General features: G+C 33.8%; 1 protein-coding gene across 1 annotated transcript in view; it reads right to left on the bottom strand.

Annotated features, from left to right (window-relative positions):
• LOC147066431 (kin of IRRE-like protein 1) overlaps nt 1–16,026 on the bottom strand; it is a 272,466-nt gene that overhangs the window by 203,867 nt on the left and 52,573 nt on the right. The window contains exon 3 of the mRNA XM_085955539.1: nt 1,947–2,155. Within this exon, the coding sequence (XP_085811665.1) occupies nt 1,947–2,155 (209 nt within the window). The remainder of the gene's footprint in view (nt 1–1,946; nt 2,156–16,026) is intronic.

Raw genomic sequence — 16,026 nt, 5'->3', positions numbered from 1 at the left:
GCTTTTACATAAAATACACACGCACAGACACACTCACACATCCCCTCGCACACACACGAAGGCACTTAACTCACTGAGCAAATATATTCAATAACCATAATGATTCGTAATGTAAACAGTCTTAACCAATTTCACAGGTTTGCGAATATGAAACTACTCATTATTTATTCACGTACGTATTATTGGTAATAATTGCTTGATATATATTTTCTTTATCTGTTCTCTAGCTCTACTGCCTGGGGTAGACATTGGCCGCCACAAGAAGACTCCTCTACCCTATTTGATCTTCCACTTTTCTTCACTAGTCGATCACTTCCAGTGCTTGCAAGTAGAGCGTTGGAGCGGAGCTCGAACGAGGAGCACGGAGCAGTAGAGCAATGGGGTTGTACCCGGAGCTAGAGCGGAGCCGGAACACCGAAGATTTGTAGTGCTCTACTGCTCCAGATGTTTTTTTATTATTACATTTTCATCCTAACATCCATTGAAAATATTATATTTGACACTTTGCAAAACTGGAATTATTTGAAATACGGCAACACTGCCAAGTGATAAATATAACCTCACTCTTTTTGACAGAAGAGGCAGATAATGAAAGACGATTTGCTGCCTGGAATTTTCTTAAATAGAAGTAATAATGAAAAGGACGAATAATAAACCTTACTGCAAAACTACTATTTTTTTAATATTTGTATACATATAATACATATTAAAACTTTTTACCCGGAGCGGAGCTGGAGCAAGTGTTAGCTCCCGGAGCGGAGCAACTCAAAAAAGGGTCCGCTTACTACGCTCTAACCCTCTGCTTGCAAGTCTCTTTCCAATTTTCAAATTTAATCACCTAAATAGTCTCACAGACCGTTTTCATTCTAAACTATTATACCGCCTGTGCACGTGCACGATTTTTCTGACACCAATAGTGTGTATTTTAAACTATGGCAAAAATAACTGTTTACACGTAAAACTGCTGACTGTTTCTCCAATCTCATTCTTCAAGCGTAAGCAAGATGCTATTTTGTCATTGTATGGTGCTATTTGACAGATTCAGACCGGTTCGGACAGGTTTGTAGGTAATCAGTAAATGTCAAAATGTTCTGTGCGGTGTAGTTCGTATTTCTTCCGACAATTTTGCCACTATTGCTCTACTATGCATGAGCATTGCCATGCAGGTACCAATTTTTGCGTGAAATTTCAGAAGCTTCTGAACTTTTTTGATCCATGCATGATCCACGACAGTACGTGTTTGTTCATTTCCTTATTATAGCCGCGATAATACGTACTGTCGGCAGTAAATCCATACATGTATTAAACGTAAGGCTCTTTGTCTATGCTTTTTATCCATTAGTGTCACGTGATCAGCCCATCGCAGACATTGCATCTCGTTTACGCATTTGGAATCCTTAGAGTTGTTGCATGGTCTACATTAAGTTAACTTGGAGTTGCGTGTAGGTCAATACTGTATTCTGTGAGGACTAAATATCGTTTGTTCCAAACGTGCGTGCTACTTGTGATACTGTATGACTGCGATACATGGCATCTTCAAAGGTTTTGACTTTTGGGATCCTATAGGACATTGGTACGACCGCGTTACCAACACTCGAATTCACGTAATAACGAGGAGATGATTCACGTAGTTGGGCCATGTGTTCCGGTTGCTGCTACAGAGTGCAATACACCGTACGCCATGGCCAACCATCCCCAACGCTGTAGCGGTGCCATAAAAGCGATCTACACGCTACAAATCTAACATGGTGGGAGATGCGAAACGTAACTATGCTAACTAACCAAAGAAAGTTGCGCTACTTTATATATTGCTCTTTGATCCAACATTGGGACATGACAGGGTTAAGTAAGTAAATATGTAAGGTATATAATATATATTATGTTGTTTGAAACGCAGTAATTTTAAATATATATATAATAAACAAACATAATTATTTGTGACTCACCGATGACTGTGAAGTTATATCGAAAACTCATCGTTTGTGTATTTCTGTAGTCCACACGGCAACGATATACGCCTTCATCATGACGCTTCACATCTTGAAGAAGAAGAGCGGCTGGTGGTGGAGTCGCTCGAAAGTGAGCGCGAGGACCAAACACTCCTGGTGCTGACCAGTGACGGCCTTCAGCCATCCCTACTCCACGGACGTCGAAACTATAAAGAAAACAATATATTATATTAATAATAATATTATTACATACAATTATTCTTATCTTGCACTTATTATGCATACTTACTATTGCCAACACGATGATATTAATGTAAGTAAATGTAATAATAGAGAATGCATTGTCGTTTTTTTTTTTAATTTGTAATTTCATGCGGTTTGCACCGCTGAATTAATAAAGAGCGTACATAAGTGAAACGGCAAATAATTTTCAACTGTATGTGGAATGAAATTTCGGCCGCGTTGCTATTCAGAGAGCGATAGTCGACCTGTTTGCACGTCAATTTGTTTTGTGATGGCGTCGAAGGAATATATTCTTAAATCATGTAAAGATGACTAAAAAAGGTGTCGCATGTACTTGAAAAAGATAACATGTCAATGAATATTCTATTATTATTACGAATATAATAATAAACATAACATAAAAAGGACGCATGTTGAATTTTTATGACAAATTATATTTCGTTCGGCATTTGCACATTCCACGCATTGCCTAGTCACGATCTCTTTAGACCATGCCTCAGCTGAGGTATAGCCTTAATAGTGAGCAAGAACTCCCTTAGATAACTATTTGGAATCAGTTTTCAAGAATAGAGTATTAGCGAAATGTAAAAAATTTAAAAACGTGTGTAAACTATTTTTTCTACGTGTAAACGTAAGGTCTATAGCGTCGTGGGTCTCAGGTTCGAATCCTGCGTCTGGCAGGTACACAATGTATTGAATCCTTTTATCCTATGTATCTTCGTCTAATTACCTCAATTTAGACTTCTTAATACTCCTCAAACCAAACAATTTTGCATCAAAATTCTTCTGGGATAGTCAATTTAAGTCAAGTTGTTGAACATGATCAGACGCTTAGCTCCTAGAAATACTGTAATGCATAAAACTAAATACTTTGATAATTTATAAAACTAATTATTCACTACGTCATAGTGTTGTATGCACAATACACTATGAAGGCAAATATTACTATGGTTCAAAGAATAACAATCTAACTATTTGACCTGCTAGACTCGGGATTTGGGCCGCAAATATAATACATTTAAAAAAAGTCAAGAGCTTTTTTAAGCTCTTCTTCCGGAAAAAATGATTATCAGAACTATTAGTTTTTGTGCTTTAAATTAAAATTAACATTCAGAATCGGGGTACGGTAGAGCTATTATTTTTTTATACAGAAAAATACGATTTGAAAATCTGAAAAATAATAGTCAAAACTGGGATTTTTATATTTTTCGTGTTCATTTAATTTAACCGCATTACTAGCTATTCATTTCCGGATGTGAACCATATCTTAAAAGTTACTTACGCCTGGTTAACAATAATAACTGAGGCGTGCGATACTACTTAAGTAAAATAGTACTAAAGGAACAGCCATGTTTAAATTGTTACTTAGAACTTTAAAGCCATTTTCTTTAATACGGGTTAGTAATAAAATTCTATTTTTCTTATTTCAGACCATTAAAATAATACGTTGTTCGTAAACAACTTTTAAACTTAAAAAATAATAAAAACAAAGATAAAAAAGTACTTAAAGAAAAATTTACAACACTCAATGAAAGCTTCTACGAAGTACAAAAGTTTCATATCAAAATAATGTAAGAAGACACTCTGATGGCGGCTTAATCTCCAATGTCGGCATTATTTTGATTCAATGTCTCATATTTCAAAAGAAAATCTACGGACAATGGAATCGTTGTCATCGCAAATTATATTAAAACCTACAGCATTCACGGAGTATAATATAAAATTAATTTTGTACTATTTAAGCTTATTTTGTTCATAATTGAATATGAATTTCCACAATTTTCATCAATCGAAACCTTCAGAATTCAGTATAATATAGTAATTTATAAAGTATAATAAGATTGTTAGAAAAAAAAGTATTTTTCCATGTAGTATTACAATGTATAAAAACAGTATCGAAAGTAGACTGAGGATACAGTCCATTCAGATCCATTAGCTGACTGTACCAAAACCCTCCAGGTTTTCTATCCCGAACCCACTCTCTTTAGTAAGTTACACTTATACAGTTTGCATCCTTTTTAATATTGTCCACTCATCTCATCCGATTACCTATTAGGGTTCCTTTCGTAATATAATTAAAATAAATTATTGTAAAAAACTTTAGAATACATAATTATTATATATATTAGAAAAAATTCGTTGAAAAAGGATAGACCAAATGAGACTCGAACCTCACATTTTGAAATATTTGAGTGAGTGCTCTTATCTTTTAAGTTATCATTCCGTAGATTATTTATGTGAATTAAATTTTATTTTAGACTATTGAAGGAACCCCTGGGCTGCCTCTAGAGGAAATTTGCATGAAGGACACATGTAGGCTGAGTATGACCGACTGTAGAGAAATAGAACTCCGGATAGAGATCATGAAGGATGGTTGTGAAGTCGGTCATGGACTCAAAAGTTCTGTAGTGGTAGTGTTACTAACTACCTATGATTGGGATGTGTTTTTAATTTTCCTACGGTAAAGCAACCAACTTTGTAACTCGATTGAAGATCATACGCCAGGCCTTTTGTTTAGCTCATGGGGAGTTTTAGATCTATTGAAATATACGTATAATGTGACTATAATAATGATTTTCTCATCTTAGTATTCTAAGTTTCAAAATATTAACCGTGTCAGGGTTATGTCACTGAGATATCATAATATATATATATATATATATACTAGCTGAAGTACCCGGCTTCGCACAGGATCGCTTCGTGGCTATATTTATCTTAAATATTTAAAAAATAATAAGAGGTAATTTTTTTTAATATTAAAATATCTGTGAAATACAATAAAGCAATATGAAAAAAATTCTAATAGGAGTAAAGATCAAACAAAAGAACACTTAATTAAAATCGAATCCAAAATATGCAAACGTTATTAATGTTATTAATATGCAGTAAAAAAACCAAAATTGGATGGAACAAACAAACAACAAACTTTGTATTTTATATAATACTAATTTAGAAATCTTTGCAGGTGTGCGCACAACTTCTGATAAAAGTTTCAATTCAAAGTCTAATTCAAAAATCTTCGTGGGCATGCGCACGACAACTCACCAAAGTTTCATTGTAAACGAATGAACGGTATAGGAACGCATACGAATAGAAGAAGATAGAATAGATGAAAAAGAAGAAGAAATGGTTGTATCAATTCAGAAACCTTTGCGGGCGAGAGCATAATACTTAATCAAAATTTCATTGCAATCGGATGAATGGTATAGGAATGCATACGAATAGAAGAAGAAGAAGACGGTTGTACTAATTCAAAAACCTTTGCGGGTGTGCGCACAACAACTGGTCAAATTGTCATCGCAATCGGATGAATAGTATAAGAATGCATACGAATAGAAGAAAAAGAAGAAGAAATAGTTGTTTCAATTCAGAAACCTTTGCGGGCGTGCGCACAACAACTTGTCAAAATTTCATCGCAATCATATGAATGGTATAAGACCGCATACGAATAAAAGAAGATAGAATAGATGAAAAAGAAGAAGACATGGTTGTATATACACAGGGCTTTTTTTTTCATTTAACGCGGTGGAACGGCGTTCCGGCACCTTTTTTCACGGTTTTATTTCAAAATCAATTAAACGAAAAAATATTTGCGCTTAATTACAATAATAATTCGTTAAAATGATAAAATAAGGTACAGGTGGAAGCCATTTTGAATGTTGGCGTGTTAGTGTTAGTGAAGTAACCGTATAGTTTAAATAGCAAACATGCGTATGTAACTAGCTTCATACGTATGCTGCGTATTATGATTTTGACAGTTTGACGTTTATCGCATGGCAGCATCTGCGTATATTGTTATTTACGTTTGTTTATTTAGTTTGTGTTACGATTACGTGTTGTGCAACTATTTTATATATTATTTAGTGCAACCCCAAGTTTAAATATGAAAAAAATTTCCTGTTACTTCTCAACCACCGGCAGCGGCGCCGATTCCGCAAATAAAAAGCTCAAAACAGAAACGATGACAGAAGATATGGAAATATCGGTACATGTAGATGTTCCTGAATCATCTCTAGCTGATCTCGGGGATCAAGGTCGAACTCAAAACGATTGGCCAGACTGCTGGTCATTAGATCAAAAAAACGATTTTTGCTCAAAAAACGAATGGTTGAACGTACACAAAATGAAACTTGGCTGCACAATTTGCAGAAACGTTGGAACTCTTGGAACTGAAACGACAATGGGAATGAAAATATCCAAAGAATGGGCCAATAATGAAATCACGTATTCTGGGAAAGAGAGGAAGCTACAATTGGGGTCACTTCGAAAAAAAATTTTCGATCACAGAGGATCTATTGCACACAAAGCAGCGTTAAAAATCATTTCTGAAGCCAAAAAAAAGCAGATTGAAAATACTTTTTTAAAATCGTTATCTCGCGAAAAAGTAATAACAGCAAACATTTTTCGAACTGCATATAAAGTAGCTAAGGAAAATCAATCATTCAATATGTTTGAAAGTGAAATTAATCTCCAAGAACTAAATGGGATCGAAATGGGTCATATTCTCCATTCCACTAACGCATGTGTTAACATTGTAAATCATATATGTGATGAAATGAGAAAAAATGTTTTCAAAGAAATTGTTCAATCGAAAAATATAATTTCTTTGATAATTGATGAGTCTACCACCATAAGCCAAAAAACCACCCTCATTGTGTATGTTCGATGCTGTGTCGAAAGTGTTGGAATGAATTCACCAATTAATTTGTTTTTGGATTTGATTGAACTTAAAGACGTAACGGCAAAAGGAATATTTGAATCATTACTCCAATCTCTTGATTTATATGGGATGACAGAAGAATATTTAAAAAAATATTTAGTTTCGGTTGCATGCGAAGGCGCTGCTGTGATGTTAGGTTCTAAAAATGGAGTGAAAAAATTGCTGACAGAAAAATTTCCTTCAATTATAGTTTGGCATTGTACTAATCACAGATTAGAATTATCAGTAAGTGATGTTGTAAAAAAAATTTCAGGGATCAATAGATTCAAATCATTTATTGATAAACTTTATGTTTTATACCACGCGTCGCCGAAAAATAATAGAGAGTTGCATTTATGTGCAGAATCACTAGGCGTTGAGGTACTGTGAATGAAGTGAATGTGAACGGGGGTTTTCGCAAATGAATCTTATTATTACCCCAACAAGAGCTTCGTTAAACACTAAAACAGTTTCGGCACTCTTGTTCATCAAACTCGTGGGACCACCCTTGACACTTTTCGATCCTTCAAAATATGTTGATAGGTGGTTACTTAAAGGAAGACATTCGGCCTTAGACTCTAACACTAAGAAAAGGAATCGAGATGATGTATCAGACGAGAATTGGAAAAAACTTTGGAAATCACTCTAAACTTTTATTCAAGTTCATAAATAAATACATTACATATGTATTTACAATTATATTTTAAAGTTAGTCTTATTTAGTCTTATTTGTACAATATATTTCAAATATAATGTATGTATTTTATTGTTTCTGTAGCTTTGTTTTGACTAAAATAAAAAATTATCGTAAAAATCAACCTTTTTTTGTTCGCTTCGTGGCATAGCTCCTTTAAATTTCATTTAAGTGACATTTGAATATAATTTTATTTAGTAAAAAGCTTGACATGAAGTGAGTTCCGGCACCTTTTTTTTTTAAAAAAAAAGCCCTGTATATACATATTCAGAAACCTTTGCGGGCGTGAGCATAATAAAATTCCATTGCAATCAGATGAATGGTATAGGAACGCATACGAATAGAAAAAGAAGAAGACGGTTGTACTAATTCAGAAACCTTTGCGGGCATGCGCACAACAACTGGTCAAAATGTCATCGCAATCGGATAAATACTATAAGAACGCATACGAATAGAAGAAGATAGAATAGAAGAAAAATAAGCAGAAAATAGTTGTATCAATTCATAAACCTTTGCGGGCGTGAGCACAATACTTGATCAAAATTTCATTGCAATCAGATGAATGGTATAGGAACGCATACGAATAGAAGAAGATGGAATAGAAGAAGATGATGGTTATACTAATTCAGAAACCTTCGCGGGTGTTGGCACAATTACTGACGAAAGTTTTATTGCAATCGGATGAATGGAATAGGAACGCATACAAATAGAAGAAGATAGAATAGAAGAAGAATGTGGTTGTACTAATTCAGAAACCTTCGCGGGTGTTGGCACAATTACTGACGAAAGTTTTATTGCAATCGGATGAATGGAATAGGAACGCATACAAATAGAAGAAGATAGAATAGAAGAAGAAGATGGTTGTACTAATTCAGAAACCTTCGCGGGTGTTGGCACAATTACTGACGAAAGTTTTATTGCAATCGGATGAATGGAATAGGAACGCATACGAATAGAAGAAGATGGAATAGAAGAAGAAGATGGGTGTACTAATTCAGAAACCTTCGCGGGTGTTGGCACAATTACTGACGAAAGTTTTATTGCAATCGGATGAATGGAATAGGAACGCATACAAATAGAAGAAGATAGAATAGAAGAAGAATATGGTTGTACTAATTCAGAAATCTTCGCGGGTGTTGGCACAATTACTGACGAAAGTTTTATTGCAATCGGATGAATGGTATAGGAACGCATACGGGACAGACATACAGACAGACAGACATTCATTTTTATAAATTAGTATAGCCTATACTCTTTGCGCAAGTGCAAGAAATAAATTGACAAAGTTTTATCGCAATCGGATGAACGGTATGGCTGCGCATTAAATACGAACAAACAAACAAACAAACACACAAACAAACAAACAAATATTAATTTTTATATAATACTAGCTGAAGTACCCTGCTTCGCACAGGGTCGCTTCGTGGTTATATTTATCTTAGATATTTGAAAAATAATAATAGGTAATTATTTTTTTAATATTAAAATATCTTTGTAATACAATATGGCAATATGAAAATAATTCTAATAGGAGTAAAGGTCAAACATAAGAACACTAAATTAAAATCGAATCCAAAATATGAAAACGTTATTAATGTTATTAATATGTAGTATGAAACCTTCGCGGGTGTTGACACAATTACTGACGAAAATTTTATTGCAATCGGATGAATGGAATAGAAACGCATACGAATAGAAGAAGAAAAAGATAATTGTACTAATTCAAAAACCATTGCGGGTGTTACCACAACAACTGACGAAGGTTTCATCGCAATCGGATGAATGGTATAGGGACCATACGAATAAAAGAAGATAGAATGAAGAAGAAGAAAAAGAAGAAGAAGAAGATGGTTGTACTAATTCAGAAACCTTCGCGGGTGTTGGCACAATTACTGACGAAAATTTTATTGCAATCGGATGAATGGAATAGGAACGCATACGAATAGAAGAATATAGAATAGAAGAAGAAGAAGAAGATGGTTGTACTAATTCAAAAACCATTGAGGGTGTTACCACAACAACTGACGAAGGTTTCATTGCAATCGGATGAATGGTATAGGGACCATACGAATAAAAGAAGATAGAATGAAGAAGAAGAAGAAGATGATGATTTTTCTAATTTAGAAACCTTTATGGGTGTACATACAACCACTTACCAAAATTTCATTGCAATCGGATGAATGGTATAGGAACCATACGAATAAAAGAAAATATAATGAAGAAGAAGAAGATGATGATTTTTCTAATTCAGAAACCTTCATGGGTGTGCATGCAACCACTTACCAAAATTTCATTGCAATCGGATGAATGGTATAGGAACGCATACGGGACAGACACACAGACAGACAGACATTCATTTTTATATATTAGTATAGCCTATACTCTTCCCGCAAGTGCAAGCAATAAGTTTACAAAGTTTTATTGCAATCGGATGAGCGGTATGGCTGCGCATTAAATACGAACAAACAAACACACAAATATTATTTTTTATATATTAGATATATATATATATATAATATAATATAATTAAAAGATATCAGCATAATTTATACTGATGTACCACCTTTGATAACTTGATGCCGAATACGTACTGAAAATTTTTTATAAACCTTAAAATGAGCTATGTGTTAATTGCAATATAATGCACAATAAAATAACCTACACATTAAAGTCTATTTTATCTCAAGATATTAGCTATCTTGGTAGAAATTGCACAAAGAGTAAAGCGTTGGAAGGAAGACGCACTCTCAACTTATCTTTAAAAGATCCATAATATATTCTTTGGAAAATTTAATTTTGTGAAACTCCGATAGCCTTTTTCTGTTCATTGTTTTCTGGGGGACTTATTGTCATTTAACATATTTTAACATGTTTTGCGATTGATTCGGAGTTTTGAGGTTAAGAATGTATTTTTGTGCGTCTTTTATACAATGAGGGTATCTAAATAAATATTTTGATGTTTGTATTAGTTTTTTGTCGAGATGTATGGCTTTATTTTAAATAATAGTAAAGGAAAAATAAAATGTATTTTTTATGATATTAGAAAAGAAGCATTGATCATTAATGTTTTGAGTCTTTAGGCGATAGATTTAGTGAAAATTTCTTTGAACCCGCTCGATAGACGATATCATAAAGTTCGATGGATTTACAAATACAACGAAGAACTTGGAACTGAGAAGAGTGTAAGGAAATAGGAGAAGCTTTCATTCAATAGTGGATCGACCCATACTCAAATAAGGATGGTAATGATTTGTTAAAAAAAATATGAAAATCGAATAGTTTACATTCGACTGTGTTTAGGAAAAAGGGCGTAACCCTCGATTTTTCGAAAAGTGCTTTTATTAGATATTAACAATGTATACAACTAAATACACGTTCTGTAAGAATTAAGTAAGCCGCAAATGCCAAATTATTATTTAAAGTCAGGTTTTAATTGAGTTTTAATTAAGTTTTAAATTAGGGAAAAAAGCATTTACCCTCAATTTTAATGATTTTTCTGTAATAACTTCTTTAATTATTATTAGATCGAAAAGATATTACACCAAATCATGAATCATCCATCATGCACCCAATGTCTGTGCCTATTTTTTTTAAATATTGAACCAAAATCATTCAAAAAACGTTTTTTGCCTCTCCTGTATAATTTTTTGTGTGAGTGTTACGTCTTTTTTCCTAAACACGGTCATTATTATAATATTATATTAGAAATTACAAATTATACATATGTCATAAAAATGCTTATTAAATGAAAAATTTAATGCCATCGCTGGAAAATGGAGAGGAAATTTAAAATGATAATACCTACATCTAAGAATATTTATAACAGAATAAAATATATAAAAAAAAGCATGGATGTTTTTACAGTTCGGAAAATAAGTGTATTGAACCATGGAGATTTTGAAGTTCTGGGTTCTGTTAAAAGTAGGTCAATCTTAATGTAAGGTAATGTATTTGAAAAAAAATAAAAAATATTGTTATACAGGGCATCACTTAAAAGAAAAATTTTCCGCATAAATGCTCTGTTTGACGTTGAATGTACACAAACAAGTAACTTAAAATATAATAATATTATATTATGTATAATAATTCCAAATTCTACACTAAATTCTACGAACGGCATTGTACATATGTCTGTAGTTGATGTCTTGAATGAAATATGTGGGTCCCAAAATAAGTGCAAAAATAACATGTAAGAGCGGAATGCACAATCTAAGATTTCGTTCCTAAGGATAAGTCGCCGAAAAGCATGACTTAACTATAGACAATCCTGAGTATAGAGTTAAGGAATCCTTAACCATAGACTACTTTTGTTATGAACACGCCCCCTTCTGTATTACCATTTACCACTGACAGCTGCTGTCAAAATAAATTCGCATGTCTATAACACGGTCCATACACTCAAATTCATTTAACAATGTATCTCAATATGGATATTGATAGAGTTAATTCGTTTGGCATTTACTTGCAGACTATTATTTTATTTTTATACACCAGCCCGCAGAAATACAAAATACCAGATGAAGAATGACACTTGATGCTAGTGTTACCATGTTAAAAAAAAAACTTGTGGTGCCTGTGGAATCGCGTATAATGACTTATAACGGAAACATAAGAGTATTATAATTTAATTTTAATATCTATTTATAGTTATTGCATTTATAAAATGCAGTTGTCATATTTTTGTCATCGTTTAACAATTATAAAATAATTTACCTAATTTACCTAACGAGAATTTTTAAATATGGTATTATTTTCAATAAAAATGATCTTAACTAAGGACAGTGTTTCTGCATAGTGTTTTCTGCTAAGGAAATTTTAGTTATGACAAATGTTTCTGCATTCCGCTCTAAGTATGTAAGTACCTACTTAATAAAACTGACGGCTAAGAGAGTAAGCAATGCCAAAATAGTAACTTTGGACACACCACGTAGTATATAGGTACATAATTTCTATTCTTCCACGACGCTACATCCCGGGGTGGGATTTGGCCTACTCCACAACCGCTCTCCACTCACTCCGGTCTCTCGCCACACTTCTCCAGTTACCGGGTCTTCCTATATGAAGCCAGTCCACTTCTACGGCGTCAGCCCATCTCCTTCTTGGACGGCCTCTGGGTCTCTTCCGTTGGGGTAGCCACTTCGTCATGATTCTCGGCGCTCTAACTTCAGGCATTCTCTCAACGTGTCCCGCCCATCGTAGTTTTTGGGACTTACAGTATCTTATGATTGTTTGGTGTTCAATCAGCTCTTCCAACTCGTGGTTCATTTTTATTCTGTAGTTCCCATTTTCCAACGTGGGTTCAAAGATTTTGCGGAGTATTTTGCGCTCGAAGACAGCTAATTTGTTATCCTCGTTTTTAGTTAAGCACCAAGTCTCACAGCCATAAGTGACCACTGGCCTTATAATTGTTTTATATATTAGAAGTTTACTTCTTCGGCCTAGAATTTTCGACCCCACCAGTCGCTTGCAGGCATGCCAGCATTTATTCCCGGAGATAAGGCGGATTTTTATCTCCTCTGCTGTTTTATTTTGGATATTTAGGCTGGATCCGAGATACGTGAACTTGTCCACCCCTTCATAGGCATGCTGTCCTATGTCTATATTCTGCAGCGGTATCTGATTGCGTGTGCTGACCATATACTTAGTTTTTGACTGTTTTATTTTAAGCCCAGCGTTTTCTGCTTTTATTTTCATAGTGCCACCATGGTCGATCATCCTCTGTTTGGATCTGCTTGTAATTACTATGTCGTCAGCATAAGCGCACATCTGCGTTGTACTGTTAGCTACCCATCCTCTTATGTTGGTTTCACGAGCTATGGATTCCACCACAAGGTTAAATATCATAGTGGATAGCGCATCCCCTTGTCTCACACCTGATTCGATTTTGACAAAGCTTCTTTTATAAACCTGGATATAATTTCCAGAATGGGGTTTATCCAACAATACACTAATTATATGACATATAATACAGTTATATTAAGGGTGAGAATTCATAAGAATTATTCATTCACGCCCTCGATAGCCGAGTGGCTAACGCATCTGTGCAATGTCATAGATCTCAACGAATCCTGAGTCTGGCAAATACACATATTATTTTTCAATGTGTATTTGAGGTTGAGCTAATATTCATTTATTTTAAAAACAAAATTCTGTTAATACAAACCTCCACTCTATGGAGGCTCATATTATTATGATCGCTTTAGGATCGAACATGGTCAGAAAAAATATTATTATTCAATTATATTATGTGGTGTAGTTATTATACTTTTAAAATTATTTGTTTATCAAAAAAATATTTATTAATTATCGGGAAGTTAGAATTACAAATGATGGAAATGATTTCGATTCCAAAACGCTTGAAGATTTGTGTAATGGTCCCACAATAGATAAAAGATTACTAAGAATCAACTAAATTGTTGGTAGCTATCAGCAATGCAGTATATAAAGCCGGGTATTCATTAGTGAGCCATAACTGTAACCAACTCTAGATGCAAAATAATTATTTATCAGGCTCGCAAACTAATTATTTGCCGTCCATGCTGATTACTGTATCTCCAGCAGTCACAGTTACGGCTCGCTAATGAGTACCCGGCATAAACTGTGCATGTTTATCAATATTGCTTTGGTAGTTTTTGGTTTATTTTATATTAAACCAAATAAACAAACAAATTTAATATTCTTATGAACATACATAATTTTGAACTTCTGAGAAAATGTATTAAAACCAATAGAAAAAATCTTTTAAAAAAAAGTAAGATACCACGCAGGAATCGAGCCTGCATCTCTTCGGCTTCGCGCCCGTGTACATTGACCACAATGCTAAAGGCGCTGCACTTAATTGCGCCAAATTTTAACTAATGCCTCTTATAATACTTTCTGAAGTGATTTTCAAAATTGAGCTACATTGGCGATCAGTTTTTGTACATACTTTAAATCAAAGCAGGTATTACTTTGAGTACTAACCAACGCCACGATTTTTTGTATTGTAACTTGCTAATTCTTTTTAATTAACTATTTTTTAAGTTCGGCGTCTTTAGCATTGTGGTCAATGTGCACGGGTGCGAAACCGAAGAGATGCAGGTTCGATACTGCGGGGTGACTTACTTTTTACAAAAAGTTTTTTCCTTTTGGTTATAATACATTTTCTCAGAAGTGTTTTCAAAATTATGTATGTTTAATACTTAGAATATTACATTCTTAAATCTTGTGAATTATTCGTTGAATTAAAAAAATAGTTTATTAAAAATATTCTCTATTAAGTATTACAAATTCTATAATTTATTTTATTTTTCATCACAATAAATATGTGCTAAAACAAAAAGTAAGACTGACTAAGATAAATAATTAATTCGGCTGACAGAAAATCGTAACGAAATTTTAACAAGATAATGTAATAATATTTAAAATGTAAAATAGCTCTTATATAAAGCTGATAATAAGTGGTTGAATTGCGAAATGGGGGGATAAAGGAGTCGTTAAACTTCCCAATCAGTTGAGTCTCTAAAGCGCTTTAGTATTCAAAACGTACATGTGAGCTTCAATTGGGGAAAGTGGGTCTAACCTAACCAATAGACTCGAGGAATATAAGATCCCCGCTTATGTGGGGCCTCAATTTGTCGGAACCGTTTGGTTTATTGTTCTATCGATGGGACTCATTCGGCATTACGGGGCCGGTACTCGCCACATTTCGTAAAGACGTGCACGCATTTCCGCATGTTTAAAAGTTTATGGCGCCGATTTTCTCTTTTCTTCGCGATACGTGTTGTGAATGTCGACGGTTTATTTATAACGGAAAATGCTCCGCTATATTGAAACGTAAAGAATTATTGCGGCCGTATAGGTTTTTTTGTATCTGGCGAAAGTGTCTGTTGTCAGGGCCGGATCGGTGGTTTATGCGACCCCCGGGAGTGATTTAAGCGCCTTCGATGGAAACTGATAAAAAAATAATTATGCATTGTGTAAACAGAGTAAATTATTGGACTATACGGGAGCTCGGAAAGCAACAACTAAATTATAAATGTGTAAAATACATATCTGAACTCTAAAGGTGATAAAGAAAAGACAATATAAATGAATATTTAAATGCATGTAGGTACTTTGATTTGAAATGTATATATTATTATTCCTTATAAAATTTATACCTACCTATTATTGGAAATATATGTAAAACAGTCACGTAATTTAGTTTTTCACTACGTTAATGCGTTTCATTATAATAAGTATAATGTTTAAAAATTCCAGATATTTTTTACCACGTTTTTATTAGCTCGTATTCTTGTTTGTCTATTCTTTGTATTGCACGATTGAAGATTTTTAACTAACTACGACTAGCTAGACATTTGAAACTTTTAGATTATATCAGAACACGACGACAATGCATTCTTTTAATACTTTGCCCATTTTTAAGCAGAATTGAATTCATTTTCAGTTAATTCTGTTTT

This window comes from Rhyacophila brunnea, unplaced genomic scaffold, assembly GCF_057557595.1.
Source record: "Rhyacophila brunnea isolate RB1 unplaced genomic scaffold, BYU_Rbru_1.0 scaffold_5, whole genome shotgun sequence".
NCBI lineage: Eukaryota > Metazoa > Arthropoda > Insecta > Trichoptera > Rhyacophilidae > Rhyacophila > Rhyacophila brunnea.
The sequence above is the reverse complement of the archived record's forward strand: the minus strand, read 5'-3'. Positions and strand labels throughout refer to the sequence as shown.